The 19,443-nt window shown below is 34.2% G+C and overlaps 1 protein-coding gene across 2 annotated transcripts in view; it reads left to right on the forward strand.

Moving 5' to 3' along the window:
• Positions 1 to 19,443, forward strand: part of LOC100377830 (rhomboid-related protein 2-like) — a 63,092-nt gene that overhangs the window by 32,693 nt on the left and 10,956 nt on the right. For both annotated transcript variants that reach the window (XM_085502506.1, XM_085502507.1), the window contains exon 5: positions 17,763 to 17,927. In XM_085502506.1, the coding sequence (XP_085358632.1) occupies positions 17,763 to 17,927 (165 nt within the window). The remainder of the gene's footprint in view (positions 1 to 17,762; positions 17,928 to 19,443) is intronic.

The raw sequence follows: 19,443 nt of genomic DNA on the forward strand, positions 1-19,443 counted from the left end.
ATGTACATATTGGAATACATGTTCATGTCAGTTTGTTCAATAATCAGATCAAAGATAGCCGACTTGTTTTTTGAAAATGTGGTATCTTGGCCAGGATTTGTAGGTATTCAATCAAATTTGGTACAAACATTATACACGTTGAGATACATGTCCATGATGATTCATTTCGTGTTTTGTATTTCTGTACGTGAGCCTGGACAAATGAAATTCAGTTTGAATACAAAAAATGCATGAATAATATATCCTGTTTAATTTCTTACTATATATATTATGATTTTGAAAGAGTCATTTAATACATCTAATTTCTGTTGATACTAGACCTGCCAATTATTCACTCTAAATTATTATAAGCTTTTGGTTCATATCACTTTAATTTTGGCATGAACAACATTTCCCATAATTCCAACTGGGACTATGTCATTAACAATGACCTGTTTTAATAATACTTACAGCAGCACTGTTATAAAATGTATGATGTGAAAACTACAAGTCTCTGTGTCTCATGTAATTTTGATTGACACCCAGAACGGAAACTCTAATAACTCTACTTCGGTTTAAGTAAATTGGGATCAAATCAAGCTGAGGGGAGATTAATGACCTCAATCAGGTTTACCTATTTGCGATAAAACACTGCAACATTTTGACACGCAGTTAATCAGTCAACAGAAAATTCTAAATTTAGCCAACTTAATTTAGCAGGGATGTGTGAATTATTTAAAAAAAAAACATGTTGTTTCAGGCACTATGGTATGATTTACTAATGTTAGCTACATATACAGTGTGTTGTAATTGTAGCGTAATTAATTAATTTAGGTTACCTCTCTTTTACCTATCTTTTATCAATAGCTTATTTTGTGACATTATTTTATTTATTATTTCAGCTAAGTTATATTTTTAATTCAAAATATAGCTAATTTTGCTAAACTATAGAAAATTCAAGACGTCGCTAATTCAGTGGCTAATTACATTGTATGTTAAATGTTGCAATTTAGCTGAATTTAAGATGAAATTAACTATGATTTCTCTTACATTAATTGTGTTCACTTTATTTAAAAAATTACTTATATTATAATGAGTTTCCGGTTCTTTATTTGTTCTTCAGTGAAGGATTTAAACTTTTTCTTACATATCAGTGAGATGTTCTGCATTTACTATTTGTACAGACAGGTGAATTTTAATGGATTCTAGCTACATTCAGTGCATTTCATGTATCTATACATGTAAAGTCAATTAAGGTATAGTTGTATATAGCAAGCGTTAAATCAAACTCTACAATTAAGGTATAGTTGTATATAGCAAGCGATAAATCAAACTTTACAATTAAGGTATAGTTGTATAAGGCAAGCGTTAAATCAAACTCTACAATTCCTACCTTTTTACTATCAGACTTTCTTGCCCAAATTTTTCTGCAATTTCTTTCTATATTCCTCAATTATTTCTGGAAAGGAACCCTAATTTTAGGGACAATAGATAAAATTTGAGTCAATTTTCAGTTTTTCAAAAAATTCAGAAGGAAAGTGTAGACTATTTGCTGAGTTTGCTGAACACTTGTTTTATGCGACCAATGACCAATGTGTAGTTCCTAAGTAATCAACTTCTATATATAATAACCCTGTTTGAACACCAATTGCTTTTAACACAGTCCCTCTATCAGATAGAAGAGCTGTGCCTTTAATAATTAGCTTTGGTGATCATTATACACAGGTATGATTGTACCTTAGGTGGTCATTATACACAGGTATGATTGTACCTTAGATGGTCATTATACACAGATTTGATTGTACCTTAGATGGTCATTATACACAGGTATGATTGTACTTTAGATGGTCATTATACACAGGTATGATTGTACTTTAGATGGTCATTATACACAGGTATGATTGTACCTTAGATGGTCATTATACACGGGTATGATTGTACCTTAGGTGGTCATTATACACAGGTATGATTGTACCCTCGGTGGTCATTATACACAGGTATGATTGTACTTTAGATGGTCATTATACACAGGTATGATTGTACTTTAGATGGCATTATACACAGGTATGATTGTACTTTTGATGGTCATTATACACAGGTATGATTGTACCTTAGATGGTCATTATACACAGATATAATTGTACATTAGATGGTCATTATACACAGGTATGATTGTACCTTAGGTGATCATTATACACAGGTATGATTGTACCTTAGGTGGTCATTATACACAGGTATGATTGTATGTTCTGTGATCATTATAAACAGATTTGATTGTATGTTAGATGGTCATTATACACAGGTATGATTGTAACTTAGGTGGTCATTATAGACAGCTGTGATTGTACTTTAGGTGGTCATTATATACAGGTATGATTGTACCTTAGGTGATCATTATACACAGGTATGATTGTACCTTAGGTGGTCATTATACACAGGTATGATTGTACCCTCGGTGGTCATTATACACAGGTATGATTGTACTTTAGATGGTCATTATACACAGGTATGATTGTACTTTAGATGGTCATTATACACAGGTATGATTGTACTTTTGATGGTCATTATACACAGGTATGATTGTACCTTAGATGGTCATTATACACAGATATAATTGTACATTAGATGGTCATTATACACAGGTATGATTGTACCTTAGGTGATCATTATACACAGGTATGATTGTACCTTAGGTGGTCATTATACACAGGTATGATTGTATGTTCTGTGATCATTATAAACAGATTTGATTGTATGTTAGATGGTCATTATACACAGGTATGATTGTAACTTAGGTGGTCATTATAGACAGCTGTGATTGTACTTTAGGTGGTCATTATATACAGGTATGATTGTACCTTAGGTGATCATTATACACAGGTATGATTGTACCTTAGGTGGTCATTATAAACAGGTATAATTGTATGTTCCGTGATCATTATACACAGATTTGATTGTACGTTAGGTGGTCATTATACACAGGTATGATTGTACCTTAGGTGGTCATTATACACAGGTATGATTGCACCTTAGATGGTCATTATACACAGGTATGATTGTATGTTCCGTGGTCATTATACACAGGTATGATTGTACCTTAGGTGGTCATTATACACAGGTATGATTGTACCTTAGATGGTCAGTATACACAAGTATGATTGTATGTTCCGTGGTCATTATACACAGGTATGATTGTACCTTAGGTGGTCTTTATACACAGGTATGTTTGTACCTTAGATGGTCATTATAAACAGGTATGATTGTATGTTTCGTGATCATTATACACAGGTATGATTGTAACTTAGGTGGTCATTATACACAGGTTTGATTGTACCTTAGGTGGTCATTATACACAGGTATGATTGTATGTTCTGTGATCATTATAAACAGATTTGATTGTATGTTAGATGGTCATTATACACAGGTATGATTGTAACTTAGGTGGTCATTATAGACAGCTGTGATTGTACTTTAGGTGGTCATTATACACAGGTATGATTGTACCTTAGGTGATCATTATACACAGGTATGATTGTACCTTAGGTGGTCATTATAAACAGGTATGATTGTACCTTAGATGGTCATTATACACAGGTATGATTGTATGTTCCGTGGTCATTATACACAGGTATGATTGTACCTTAGGTGGTCATTATACACAGGTATGATTGTACCTTAGATGGTCATTATACACAGGTATGATTGTACCTTAGGTGGTCATTATACACGGGTATGATTGTACCCTCGTTGGTCATTATACACAGGTATGATTGTACCCTCGGTGGTCATTATACACAGGTATGATTGTATTTTAGATGGTCATTATACACAGGTATGATTGTACCTTAGGTGGTCATCATACACAGATTTGATTGTACCTTAGATGGTCATTATACACAGGTTTTATTGTACCTTAGATGGTCATTATACACAGGCTTGATTGTACCTCAGATGGTCATTATACACAGGTATGATTGTACCTTAGATGGTCATTATACACAGGTATGATTGTACCCTAGATGGTCATTATAGACAGGTATGGTTGTACCTTAAATGGTCATTATAGACAGATTTCATTGTACCTTAGATGGTCATTATACACAGGTTTGATTGTACCTTAGATGGTCATTATACACAGGTTTGTTTGTACCTTAGATGGTCATTATACACAGGTTTGATTGTACCTTAGATGGTCATTATACACAGGTTTGTTTGTACCTTAGATGGTCATTATACACAGGTTTGATTGTACCTTAGATGGTCATTATACACAGGTTTGATTGTACCTTAGATGGTCATTATACACAGGTATGATTGTACCTTAGATGGTCATTATACACAGGTATGATTGTACCTTAGGTGGTCATCATACACAGATTTGATTGTACCTTAGATGGTCATTATACACAGGTTTGATTGTACCTTAGATGGTCATTATACACAGGTTTGATTGTACCTTAGATGGTCATTATAGACAGGTATGATTGTACCTTAGGTGGTCATCATACACAGATTTGATTGTACCTTAGATGGTCATTATACACAGGTTTGATTGTAACTTAGATGGTCATTATACACAGGTTTGATTGTACCTTAGATGGTCATTATACACAGGCTTGATTGTGCCTTAGATGGTCATTATACACAGGTATGATTGTGCCTTAGATGGTCATTATACACAGGTATGATTGTACCGTAGATGGTCATTATACACAGGTATGATTGTACCTTAGATGGTCATTATACACAGGTTTGATTGTACCTTAGATAGTCATAATACACAGATTTGATTGTACCTTAGGTGGTCATTATACACAAGTATGATTGTACCTTAGATGGTCATTATACACAGGTGTGATTGTACCTTAGGTGGTCATTATAGACAGGTATGATTGTACCTTAGGTGGTCATAATACACAGATTTGATTGTACCTTAGATGGTCATTATACACAGGTTTGATTGTACCTTAGATGGTCATTATACACAGGTTTGATTGTAACTTAGATGGTCATTATACACAGGTTTGATTGTACCTTAGATGGTCATTATACACAGGCTTGATTGTGCCTTAGATGGTCATTATACACAGGTATGATTGTGCCTTAGATGGTCATTATACACAGGTATGATTGTACCGTAGATGGTCATTATACACAGGTATGATTGTACCTTAGATGGTCATTATACACAGGTTTGATTGTACCTTAGATAGTCATCATACACAGATTTGATTGTACCTTAGGTGGTCATTATAGACAGGTATGATTGTACCTTAGATGGTCATTATACACAAGTATGATTGTACCTTAGATGGTCATTATACACAGGTATGATTGTACCTTAGGTGGTCATTATAGACAGGTATGATTGTACCTTAGGTGGTCATAATACACAGATTTGATTGTACCTTAGATGGTCATTATACACAGGTTTGATTGTACCTTAGATGGTCATTATACACAGGTTTGATTGTACCTTAGATGGTCATTATACACAGGTATGATTGTACCTTAGATGGTCATTATACACAGGTATGATTGTACCTTAGATGGTCATTATACACAGGTTTTATTGTACCTTAGATGGTCATTATACACAGCTTTGTTGAAGGTAAACATTGGTAATTTAAGTACTTGTAAATTTAAGCAATTCTACTAAAATAATAATTACATATATGATAATTAAAGCTAATTTGTTGACTAACCTGATTTTGTTTCATTCAGAAATGAATGCATAATTCTGAATATGGTAAACAGTTATCATGATTGGAGTATTAGAATCAATGAATCAAACAGATTACAGATATTTATCTACACACTGAACTAGATTAAGACTTTATTGACTGGATTATGTGTGCATGTGCATGGACTACCTGAAGATATCCAACTGTACAATGTAGACCTATGCATGACATCTAAAGGTCAAACATCCTGGCACTTTTGAGGGTTTTGCTGTCTTTAACAGCAATTACATCTAAAATTAATCTATTTGGTCTTTGCCAGTTGATTGTTTTTCTAAATTTTCATCTTTTTTCAAGTTATCTAGATAATGTTTGACTTTTTTGCATTTTCTTTTAGATCTAAAAAAGGTTTCCTTAGCCTAAAAAAGGTTTCCTTAGCCTAAAAAAAGTTTCCTTAGCCTAAAAAAGGTTTCCTTAACCCTAAAAGCATTTTCCTATCCTAAAAAGGATTTCTTTAGCCCTAAAAAAAGGTTTCCTTATGCCTAAGAAAGGTTTCCTTATTCTAAAAATGTTTCCTTAACCCTAAAAAATGTTTTCTTAACCCTAAAAAAGATTTCCTTAACCCTAAAAAAGGTTTCCTTGGCCCTAAAAATAGTTTCCTTATGCCTAAGATTTTTCCTTGAATCTAAAAAGGTTTTCCTACCCTAGAAAGGTTTCCCTAACATAAAAAAGTTTTCCTTAACTGTGAGAGAGGTTTCCTTGTTCTATAAATGTGGTAATGATAGTATATATGATGGTCTTATGTGAAATAGGTTTTTTGTTATTGCTAATTTGCATATCAACAGTGGAAAAGTTGAGTAGATTAGTAAATATGTAATAATAATTTGTTTTTAAATACATGTGTTCAATGTGAATATAGATCAATAATACAGAAAATAAACATGTTTACATTCTTGTGACTAAGGGGTTTGAAATTGTTAACCATTTGAGCACTAATTTTTTTTCATTTTGGATAAATGTTTTCACATTTTCTGTAATTCTCAATGAATTTAATTTATAATTTTGGACCAAACAGACAAAATACATTAGTTCTAGATTTTGATCAAATAATTTGAAAATTTTCATAACATTTTATGTAGAAAAAAGCAGACTATAAATGAAACTATTTTGTGGGAGGGGCCTGAAGTTTACATTGGCAGGATTAAAACTGACGCGCACAATGAGAAGCAAAACCATTTTTTTTTGCTTTAACCAAGAGGGTAGGAGATGAAAAAATTGTAGTTCCGGATGTATTCCCACTTGTATTATAATTATCTTTAATAATTACCTTCAAGTAAATTTGGCAATCTTAGTTGTTATGAGAACAGACACACTATCATCATCATCATCATCATCATCATCATCATCATCATCACCACCACCACCACCACCACCACCACCACCACCACCACCACCACCACCACCACCACCACCACCACCACCACCACCACCACCACCACCACCACCACCACCACCACCACCACCACCACCACCACCACCACCACCACCACCACCACCACCACCACCACCACCACCACCACCAGCAGCAGCAGCAGCAGCAGCAGCAGCAGCAGCAGCAGCAGCAGCAGCAGCAGCAGCAGCAGCAGCAGCAGCAGCAGCAGCAGCAGCAGCAGCAGCAGCAGCAGCAGCAGCAGCAGCAGCAGCAGCAGCAGCAGCAGCAGCAGCAGCACCACCACCACCACCACCACCACCACCACCACCACCACCACCACCACCACCACCACCACCACCACCACCACCACCACCACCACCACCACCACCACCACCACCACCACCACCACCACCACCACCACCACCACCACCACCACCACCACCACCACCACCACCACCACCACCACCACCACCACCACCACCACCACCACCACCACCACCACCACCACCACCACCACCACCACCACCACCACCACCACCACCACCACCACCACCACCACCACCACCACCACCACCACCACCACCACCACCACCACCACCACCACCACCACCACCACCACCACCACCACCACCACCACCACCACCACCACCACCACCACCACCACCACCACCACCACCACCACCACCACCACCACCACCACCACCACCACCACCACCACCACCACCACCACCACCACCACCACCACCACCACCACCACCACCACCACCACCACCACCACCACCACCACCACCACCACCACCACCACCACCACCACCACCACCACCACCACCACCACCACCACCACCACCACCACCACCACCACCACCACCACCACCACCACCACCACCACCACCACCACCACCACCACCACCACCACCACCACCACCACCACCACCACCACCACCACCACCACCACCACCACCACCACCACCACCACCACCACCACCACCACCACCACCACCACCACCACCACCACCACCACCACCACCACCACCACCACCACCACCACCACCACCACCACCACCACCACCACCACCACCACCACCACCACCACCACCACCACCACCACCACCACCACCACCACCACCACCACCACCACCACCACCACCACCACCACCACCACCACCACCACCACCACCACCACCACCACCACCACCACCACCACCACCACCACCACCACCACCACCACCACCACCACCACCACCACCACCACCACCACCACCACCACCACATCATCATCATCATCATCATCATCATCATCAGCAATGAGAATAGATGCTTACTAAAATGTATTTGGGAATTGATCCTCTAGTACTGTTTCTTCTTCTGTCAGCTGCCTCGTAACTCAATAATTCAGATGTACTTTATTGTACCTTAATAATAAGATTAGATGAAAAGATAGTATTATGGATTGTGGTGACATGTACTCAAGATCTCCCTGATCACAAGACATCGTGACATCACTGTAAATTTTTAGACATACAGGAATTGAGTAGTGTGCCTATAAATGAAATAGTTTGTACGGTTTGTCTGTGGTTCTTTTGTCTCATGTATTTTTGCTGGAGAGTGGCTGAAAATTGTTGCTCATTTTTATTCATGAAATCACACATTTCAATGGTCAGAAAAAAATCCATTGACACATTCATGTACATGTATGTGTTAATCTAGTAAGGAAATACAAATTCCATACCCTGAAGCTTGAAAAATATATTTTCAATCCTGTTTTTTTGGAACTCCATTTTAATCAACAAATGATGTCTCGATCAGCAGTGGAAATGCTGACTTTGGAATAATAATATTAAACGTCAAAATTGCTTATCATTTAATCTCCTAAAACATAACGTTTTATTTTTATTTGAAACTACAGTAATCTACTCATGATCTTAATTTGTAAAACATTCCAAATAATTCATACACTGAAATACATTCTCCTTCTGAAAAAATAAAGGTTGACCCTCTAGCTTCTCAAGTCATTTTTGATTATGAAATGAGATGCTCTTCTAAAGTAACATATTTACTCAAAGTAGAAAGTTATCACTTAGTTGTTACATTGTATCTCTATGATCATCTCAGATAAATAACAGGAAATCAAAACTAATTTGAATGGATTTTTTTCAAAAATTCAAAATGATCCAACATTATCCAAACAATTTTGCTTAGATTTATTGCTGTGCTATGTGGGAACATTTATATTGTCCATGTTATTTGATTCTCTAGGGGACTTAGAGATTAATAGAGTATATGTATTATTAGATTTTAGAATTATATGTATTAATACATACCCCAGCATTTATTTATATCAGTCATATAATCATGGGTCAGTGTAATAGTCATATGACAACCAGTCTAGTTTGTATCCATATTGAATTTATAGTGATTAAAAAAAACGTGTAGTTGCAAACTAATACCTGTGTAACCACAAGTAAAATTGATGGAAAGTCCAACAAACGCGTTGCTTGAAAAAAAGGAGTTAAAAGGATGATTTTAACATAGGGCTTCATGAAAAAGATGTGACCCCACCCCCCAAACGCCCTCTACAGCCCAATTTTCTATCCCACAATGCTTTGCAAATGCAATATGGAATTAACGCATTTCTTTCCTATTCTCATCAAGGTTGTATATGTAATAGTTAAACTGTTTTTTATAATTTAAAAAAAATTTGAATTTCAGGTCAAGGTCATTTCAATGTTTATATGTTTTTTGCTATTAGACAACTATGTTGAAGTTGAGGTGAAGGTTTTTTTTATGGTGCCAAACTTTATCAACATCACTCCACCCTACGTTTCCAATCCACGGGTAACACTTACAGTGGAGCTCTTTCGACCGCAAGGTCGCTTGTTTTATGTGAGATTGCCTAACTGGCTTATTTGATATATGCTCTTGATTTGAAATTACAAAATGAATGAGGAAAATGTCAGATGGACACCATTGTAAATTACATTATAATATTACCTTGACATATGTGAATATCAATTTTACAGTTTGGTGTATAGTTTGTTTGGCAATCACTTAATCTTGTAGCAGAAGAATACAATTATGTAATTCTAAACTACTGTCAGTTGTTTCTGAAAATGCTAAAAAAAAGGTGACGTGAACAAAAAAAATCAAGCAAATTGTGTTTTCACTTGAATTGCTAAATCCCAATTTAATTTTATTACCCCTATGAATTTGATAAAAAAATAAGAACCTTCTATATAGAACATAGAATTACACTACACAAGATGGCAATCTTGAATAAAAGGCAATCATAGTTGGATTCACATAAAACCATAAGTTTGTAACTTTCAATAAAAAAAATATATTGACCATCTATTTTATTGCATTCTAAATAAAATATTATGTTACACATGGTAAATCCATAATACTATCTTCATTGTGATTCTTAATGATATTTTAAAATGGACAGTAGAAATAAATCAAATCATTATACTGAACCTTTTACTGTGTTATCTGTGATTATGAATAATATACGTATTCTTGTAATATTTTATTAATGTGTGACTCATTCAAGATGTGTTTTGATTTATAGATGATCGTTTCACCTTTCTTAGAATAAATTTTTGTTGAAAATTTAGAAAAGTCTAGTGTTTTATGAATTAATACTGTTTATTGAGATCTTGGATGTGTCACTAGTAAGTATTGAATGTGGATATAGTTGTGTCTAGGCCTGAACATGTAATCAGTATTTTATGGTTGAGAATGTTGAAAGCAATGTTATCATCTACAGCAGTATACGTATAGACTAACTCATGTGAGCATTGCCATGGCAACACAGTCAGTGTAGGAAAGAACGTGCATACACACACTCGGGAATTCATTTTCAATTTAGGATTTATGGAAATTTCAAGATGCAATAAACGCATTCATCTATGTTCTCTCTTTGTATATTAATTCATAAGAACAAACAAATAATCACATTTGCTTTACGACTTGATAACCAAGACTTCCCTGAAATCATGAAAATGAGAATACCGGTATAATACATTTCTCATTATTTAATGGACTGGGCATATACAGCAGCAGATCTGTGAAATCTGATAGCATCTTTGTACTTTATGTACAGTGTACTTATGTAATACTTTCAGTTTTGATTATTTTACTGATTATTGAATAATAAATGCACTCAAATAAGGGGAATATTGTAAAAACAAATTAGCTAATCAAAATCAATCAAAATAGCTAATACGTATCATGATAATTCCACAATGTATGCAAAAAGGGCAGTATGGTTATATTGACCTATGCATAATAGAGGTCAATGTCATCCCATACTACCTTCATGCATACTTTGCTGTATTCTCGTCATAACCTCATTTGTATGTCTATTTTTTTCATACTACATATCAAAAAGCATGAATCATTCAATTTCTGTAATAGTAAAACAGTAGGACAGATATACACTAGGAAGTAATCATGGGCATGTGTTCTAAAGCCTTATAAGCAGGGCTATTCATATAGAAACAGATTATGTTGCAGCTATCGATTCAACAGTGGTACAGCTTTGTTTAAATCAATGTGTATGTATACCCAGCTGGTGTATTTAATTACTGAGGATAACCAATAGAAAGACAATCTTTGAACTACAATAATAATTCACCGATGATGTTATTGATTATTCCCTATTTTATTGTTTGTATTGTATATTTAAAACAAAGTGGTTTACTAAATATACATCATTACTGTCACACTCAATAATGTAACAAGTTTAGTTTTGAATGATTAATTAATAGTATATAGTCTCTGTATACACCATAATAACATTTTCAGTTGTCATGTGATTTTTCTATTTTTACTGGAAAGTTAAATAAATAACAATTTACTCCATTGTGCCTCAAAGTTGAACTTTGAGATTATAGCTGGATACTTATTGGGGTCTTGGGAATATTATGTTGAATTAATGACAGTATGAATTGTGGGAAATATGTTATAATTCACCTGTATTTGCCCTTGTTACGGATTACTTGAGTTGTATTCATTTGGAACAGAAGTGAATATTTGTGAACTTGCATGTGTCGTAACACTATTGAAATGGAAGTCCGGAAAAATCACTAATGTTCTTAAATTTATTCTAAAATGATCGTCAACATTCTCCCGCAACGATTGCCAATATTCTTAACACTATTCAAATTGAGCTCAAAAAAGTAAAACTATATTTTATTTAATACTTTGCACTATTACTTTTAATATTCTTGTTATTGGAAATATAAAAAAAAAATTGAAAAAAACTGATTCCAGTTAACCTATTCAGGAACAATACTCCAGTTACTGATACCCAATTTTTGCTCAGTGTGGTTATTCTGTCATTTGTACATTGTGTGTTAGCTATACATTCATATCAAGTGGTTGTAATGTATAATATATTTTCTCATACATTGTATGTCAACAAACTGTCATATAATTCAAATCTTGTCATCCAGGCAGGAAATATTGATTGCATTTTATTACTCCTATGTCTACTGTAATGCTTTATTTAACAGATATTCTGACTATTGGATCCTGGAAAGCATGTTTTCTATTATTGGCTGACACGTCTCAAAATGGCTGTTAAATTTTAATTTGACCAATCCAGAAATGGTATTGTAACATATTTTTGAGTTATTAGTTCGATACCTTTTATCAGCAACTACTTAATTAAATGAATCATAAAGTGCATGACTGATCGCAGGCGCTATGTGACATGAAGGCATATGCACGCATTTTGGCGTAGACAATGTTGAGTTCTTGAGCCATTCACTATTAATAAATATTTGAATTTGAATGAAAGAACTTATGTTATAAAAAATGTTTATATCGTCCCCAGTTTTCTGAAGTTCACTGTAGTACTAAATATGAGCATGGTTCTAAAACAGTAAAGAGTGAATTAAATGTAAAGTTTAATATTTTGCCAACCGGTGGCTATTTGTTTAAAGGAAAAGTCCAGGATAACAACATAATACTCCTAGATGAAAGAACTTGGCATATGTAAGAAAATGCAATTTTTTGTATATCACTTTTTATTATCTAGATATTCAACTTTTCATCAGTTTATGTAGTCCACCATCTTGATTCTTCAGCAAAGGACTATGGGTAAAGTAGGTCATATCCTCTGTTGTGAGAAATTGAGAAAATGATTTCATCTTGGAGCATTATGTTGTTTGTTTTGACTTTCCCGAAGGCTGTTCCAGAGATATATCTCTGACATGCCACGATAGATCATGTTCAATTATATACATCATACATATTTAATCATTTGTTGATCTGATTCAAGATGACTGAATTGTTTCAATGTTAAAAAATCATCAAACAACAAGAATTTCAGTCTGTAATTCTGAATCTGGATCTTGGTTGGTACAAAATGTAGATTTTTTTCAAACTTTGTACATGTAATATGTACATTGTACTTTATAGGACCTCTATGCATGTCATTTTGTTTGTCAGATCAGTCTCAAAATGGCTGCCTAGCGGTCATTTTGTTTTAGTGAATGCCATTCTGAGGTCATATCTCTGACATGCTCTTGTTCATGTTCAAACTATATATTATTTAAAATTGAAAACGTACAAGGACTGTGTTTATTTTCTGATTTGAGACTCTACGAACTAATGCCAACTTAGGGTGCTATAAAGAGGTCATTATTTACAATGATGGAATTGCATGGGTTAAGTTTTGATGGGCAGCCTCATTTGTATCAGGTGGTTGATTTGAACAATCCAATATACATTAAGAAATGGTAATCAAGAGAATTCTGATAGAATTGGGTTATTTGTGTTTGACATTTGCCTGATGTCATCGCTATTATCTGTTTTAGGATTGCCTGTAATATGAAATAGACACATACAGTGTTTATTATCATCATCATTATGTTGTAGTTTTATTGTCTCTGGTAACTTTCATGCAATCCAGTTTTAAATTGAATACCGTATCTGTTCTATTACAATTTTGCTGTGTATACATGTACAAATTTAAATGAAACTATTTACCGACATGTAGATGGTCTGGGATAATCCATGTATGTGATTATTTCAGGGTTAAAATTTGTGCAAATTCCTGTTCTACAGGTATCTCAAGAAACACTCATTAGATTGTACATGTACTGTACATGCATAATAGTTACCTTAAATTTCTAATGAATGAGCCAGTTTTTAGATGATTTTCAGTTATTTAAAGTACAATTCATGACATTTTAATAAAACTTTAGTACTTGTGAGTTTTAGCAGACATTCTACAGACCTTTATTACTGTAGGGTTGATATCCTTGCATATCAATTACCTAATTTGCATATTTGCACTTTTTTTTTTAATATTTCAATCACTTATCAGAATTAAAATGAACTTGGTGTGTAGGTGTTTTAGGATAAATTATAGTCTGCAACCCACAAATGTACAATCAAATTTACTTCCCGATTTTTTTTATTAGTTTTTAAAAATTTAATCTTAAAGTTTTAATTACCACATTTGCTCTCTTGGTAGTGCATGTGCTTATGTAAATTACAAAGGTGTTTCTATGGTCTATGGAATAAATAATATACTATTTTTTTGTTTTTATGCATTTCTATCATAGTTACAGTTTTCACCTTTTTCCCCACCTAATTTCTGTTCAAATTTGTTGCTCTTTTTTCTTAAAATTCTTCAATATTTTACAAAAATGAACCCTGAATTTGAAGCCAACAGACAAAATTTGAGTCGATTTTTTTCCCTAATCTTCTGAATGAAAGTGCAGACTGTAAACGGGACTATTTTGAAAAGAGGAAACTGCATGTTGGTGAAAAAGTTATATTAAAGCAAATAAGATAATTTAAAAATTTTACCCTTTTCCACACGGAATTGGCATTTGGACTTCAATTGACTATCAAGTTTGCCTCGTATAGAGAAAACAAAATCACTGTTAAGAAGATAACAATTACAACCATTCTGAAATTAACATAATAGTTAAAACTTGAGACTGACTCACTATGAGTTTAATTTTGTCACGTCACTTACTGGATGTAGATTTCTTTGATTCAACCTGGTTGGAATGTTAACATTGATGTGTTGGAATGAAACCAGGTCACTGTTAATTCATATACATGTGTTGTTGGAAATGAAACACATCTGAACTCAGTGATACAAGCATTGAATATAAATAGCGGTATTCCTGAAGTCATGAATTTAAAATTAAATTTAGAGAGTTTAAAATATTTATTCAAATCTGTGGCACAACAAAGATATGCCTGAGTAATACATTTTGAGAGACTGTACTCACATATGCACATACAATGCACAGGTATCTACACATGCATTCAAATATACTGTTACATTAGGAGCAATAAGGAATGTTTCATGATATGACAATTCTTCTTGGAAATTTATGTAGAAAATATAATAATAAGATTCTGTGATCTTGTTTTCCCCACCAAATAATTGGTTTGGTTTTCTCACTCGGCTGTTTTAATGTAATGGTAATCTATTCTTGAAGAGAATGCCCATAAAATAGAGTGTTGATGAAAAATGTGACATCCTGACCCCCATAACAAAGGTGATAATATCGTGATGAGTACTTATCTTGGTTTTACTGTTTATGCATTGAATCTATGAATTATTCAATTTAGGTTCTTGACTATATCAAATGTTTCATGTTTTTTTCATTGTTTGTAATGCTAGTCTCTAAAGTTTTATTAAACAGATGTGCCATGATATATATTTTGTAAAAGTTTTATTTGTTATTTTGTGTCAGTATAAATAACAGCACTTTGTCACGTAATCTGTTATTAAACCGTATCATGCTCCCCTGTTATAAAATCACTTTTTGCAGACATTTTGTTATTTGTACAGCCATCAAGTTTATGACAGGAGTGTTGATTTCTGTAACTTTTATTAACATTAAATAAACAAAACAAAAATTACAGAAACAGATGAGAATATTAGCTTTAACGATTTAACAAACCAAACATGTGTGTACAAAATGTGTATGTATGCACTGTATAAGATGTGTTAGATGCAGTCAGAGTGACATTTGCAAACATATAAACAGGAAGGCCATTGGATTTTAACTTGTGACAAGACGTACTATTATAATTAAAAGGAGATAACCAAGTTTTTGCATGATACATGTACCAACAAAAAATAATCATTGAAGTCATTTACCTGGAATACTGTGATATGAGTTGAAATGCCATTTGCTGATAAAAGTGAGAACAATAGACTATTAGGCAGGGCTTATCTTAAGGAGAATATATGTCAAAGAATCTACATTATATCACTTATCACTCATACATATGAAGACCCATGCAAGCTAATTATCACTACCATGATTCAGAATTGAGATTTTATTTAGTAGATTTTATTAACAAAGCTAGCTATCTTTGATTTAGTTGCCATACTGTGTTCCGGGTAACAATTGTTAGCCTTCCAGCCATTTTCAGAAGAAAAGGGCTATTTTAAGTGACTTTCAACAGAAAAAAATAGACAAATACACAACCAATTAAGATTTAATATACCTACTTGTATTCACTATAAATCTCAAAGTGAATCAACTTGATATTTCACAAACTACACAGCACCACAGTCTTGCTGAGGCAATGTGTTCCAGCTGCATAATATATTGTAGTATATACTGTAAAATCTGAATTAGAAACCGTGGCTTCTATTAAAATGGTACTGTACAATACAACAGAGGGGATGTGGCTTCTATTAGAGCATGTACACATATATGAAATGATGAATTTTTGGTTCTCAATTATTCAAAAAGAATAGGTGCGACTTCTATTAAGGATGCAGCTTCTAATACACATTTTACGGTAATATTATTGCCCAAATTTATGCTTGTGTACATCAAAAGGTATTGACAAGATGCATTGCATAGGGACAATGCCAAAGATATTGACAAGATGCATTGCATAGGGACAATGCCAAAGGTATTGACAAGATGCATTGCATAGGGACAATGCCAAAGATATTGACAAGATGCATTGCATAGGGACAATGCCAAAGGTATTGACAAGATGCATTGCATAGGGACAATGCCAAAGATATTGACAAGATGCATTGCATAGGGACAATGCCAAAGATATTGACAAGATGCATTGCATAGGGACAATGCCAAAGATTCCAAGGACATCAATTCTGTTAATTTCATATTATCTTTATTAGTATACATCCCTTTTTAACAGATATTTGAAAAAAATGTTTAGCCATTAAAACTATATCACTTTCAGATTTTCAGTGTTTGCTACCAAGTGCTGGCAGTAACAATATCAAAATTTTCAGAATCAAATGCGCCATATCCTCACACTTTTGAGTGTTTATTTTCACTCGTCATGAATCCTGAGAAAGGCCATAACTATTCTCTTATGCTTTAATACAAGCTAAAAAGACCATCTGGCATATTAACAAATATCTTCAGAAAGTTTTAATGCATGTATAAGCGACCGGGATATCTACTTTAAAGAACGCCTTGACGAATCTTATTAATAACATCTGATGAAATTTTTTCATTCATAAAATGTCTGATAGATTCAATGAGCAAATTCTAAGGCTTGAACCATTCATATTTAGTTCCTGTTCAGTGTAGTTCAAGAACAAGGACTTGTAATTTCAGTTTTCTTGCAGTTTAATGATAAAAATAGTGTGGTTTAAAATGGCAAGGTTTTAATCATTTCACTATGTTTTCTTGTAGTTTGATGATGAAGGTAATGGAGTGATATCAATGGAAGATTTTCATACAATTCTCAATCACTATGGTCTGAAGAATGAATTAGATTCTCACAAATTGGGTCGTTTGAAATCGACAATTGACGACAACCGAGATGGATATATAAGCTATCAGGAGTTTGTTAATGTGGTACGTATGGTTTATTAGCTCTAGATCATTGCATGTTAGGTTAGACTCCACAATTACTGGTTTCCATCAAAGTTATTTTGTAACCAGTTTTAGTTGCTTGTGAAAAACATTATCACTGTACTTTGTTGGGTACAGCAATATCAAATTGACTGAATAGCTTTCTTCAATCAAGACCTACTATTAAACTTACTGTCACAGTCCATTTTACACAAGTGTGTCTAATAACAAGTAAATGTACAAATTTATTCCAGGAGATTTTGTCAGATTTACATGTACTGTAAAATAATTTATTTTAGCTGGAATTAATTTTTGCTGAAAAGGCCTTTTGGGTGTTTTGTACGGTATTTATTTTCGCTGATTTTTGATGAGTTGCATGTGAAATATGAGAAAAAAAGTGTATTCAGTGAATTTTATGTTCATTACAGACTATTACAAGCTAACAAATGATATGTAGGTGAGAATTTAAAGGGCCGCGTCCTGTTCGATATGGGACTCATAGCGACGTATACAACACGTGTAAAATACATTGTTTATTTACATGAAATTTGAAGACGCGCTGCACGACGACCACCGCGCTTTAACAGAAGTTGGGTTTACATGGAAACATAAGTTTTAAAATATCTCTTATACTTATAGTCTGAATGGTGACATTTTGGAAAAACTTCTGTTTGACAATCTTGGTTATCTGTGTCACAGTGGCATCTGTCTTTAAAAGTCAAGTGATGTATATATTAAGTCATAATGTAATTATAGAGAATTATTGAAAAATGAGATGATGTGATTCATGAATCCAGCTGAGCCAGTAATTCATTAGTTAATTAATGGTCATAGTAATTTTAAATGTCATACCAGCACTTAAACAACATTATGTACTTTCCTGACTGAATTAATAAATAATTATTGTTTTATGAGGCAGCATATTGGAGTGGTCAAATACTAGCATGAAGTTGCTATCGTTTTCATGCTCACATTTCTCAGTGATAGATATAGTTGTATTATTTTCTATCAAGGATTAATTTTTAGCTCCGCTGTCGACTTTGTCGAGCGGAGCTTATCATATGAGTGATTGTCCGTCGTCGTCGTCCGTCGTCGTCCGTCGTCCGTGTCAATGTTTTACTTTTTCGACTTCTTCTTGAAAACTACAAGCCTGAATGCTTTGATACTTGGTGTATATGTACCTTGGGTAGACCTCTCTTAGGTTTGTTCATTTCATGTTGATATCTTCAATTCTCTAATTTTGGTGAATATTTTTGTCATTTTTGGTAAAAAGTGATATTTTCGACTTCTTGTTAAAAATCGCAAGTGCAAATGCTTTGATAATACATATATAGGTACTACATGTGGACCTCTCTCAGATTTGTTCATTTTGTAATGATATCTTTAATTCTCTAATTTTGGTGAATATTTTTGTCATTTTTGGTAAAAAGTGATATTTTCGACTTCTTGTTAAAAACCGCAAGTCCAATTGCTTTGATACTACATATATAGGTACTACATGTGGACCTCTCTCAGATTT

Source organism: Saccoglossus kowalevskii, chromosome 8, assembly GCF_978046115.1.
Source record: "Saccoglossus kowalevskii chromosome 8, keSacKowa6.1, whole genome shotgun sequence".
Taxonomy (NCBI): Eukaryota; Metazoa; Hemichordata; class Enteropneusta; family Harrimaniidae; genus Saccoglossus; species Saccoglossus kowalevskii.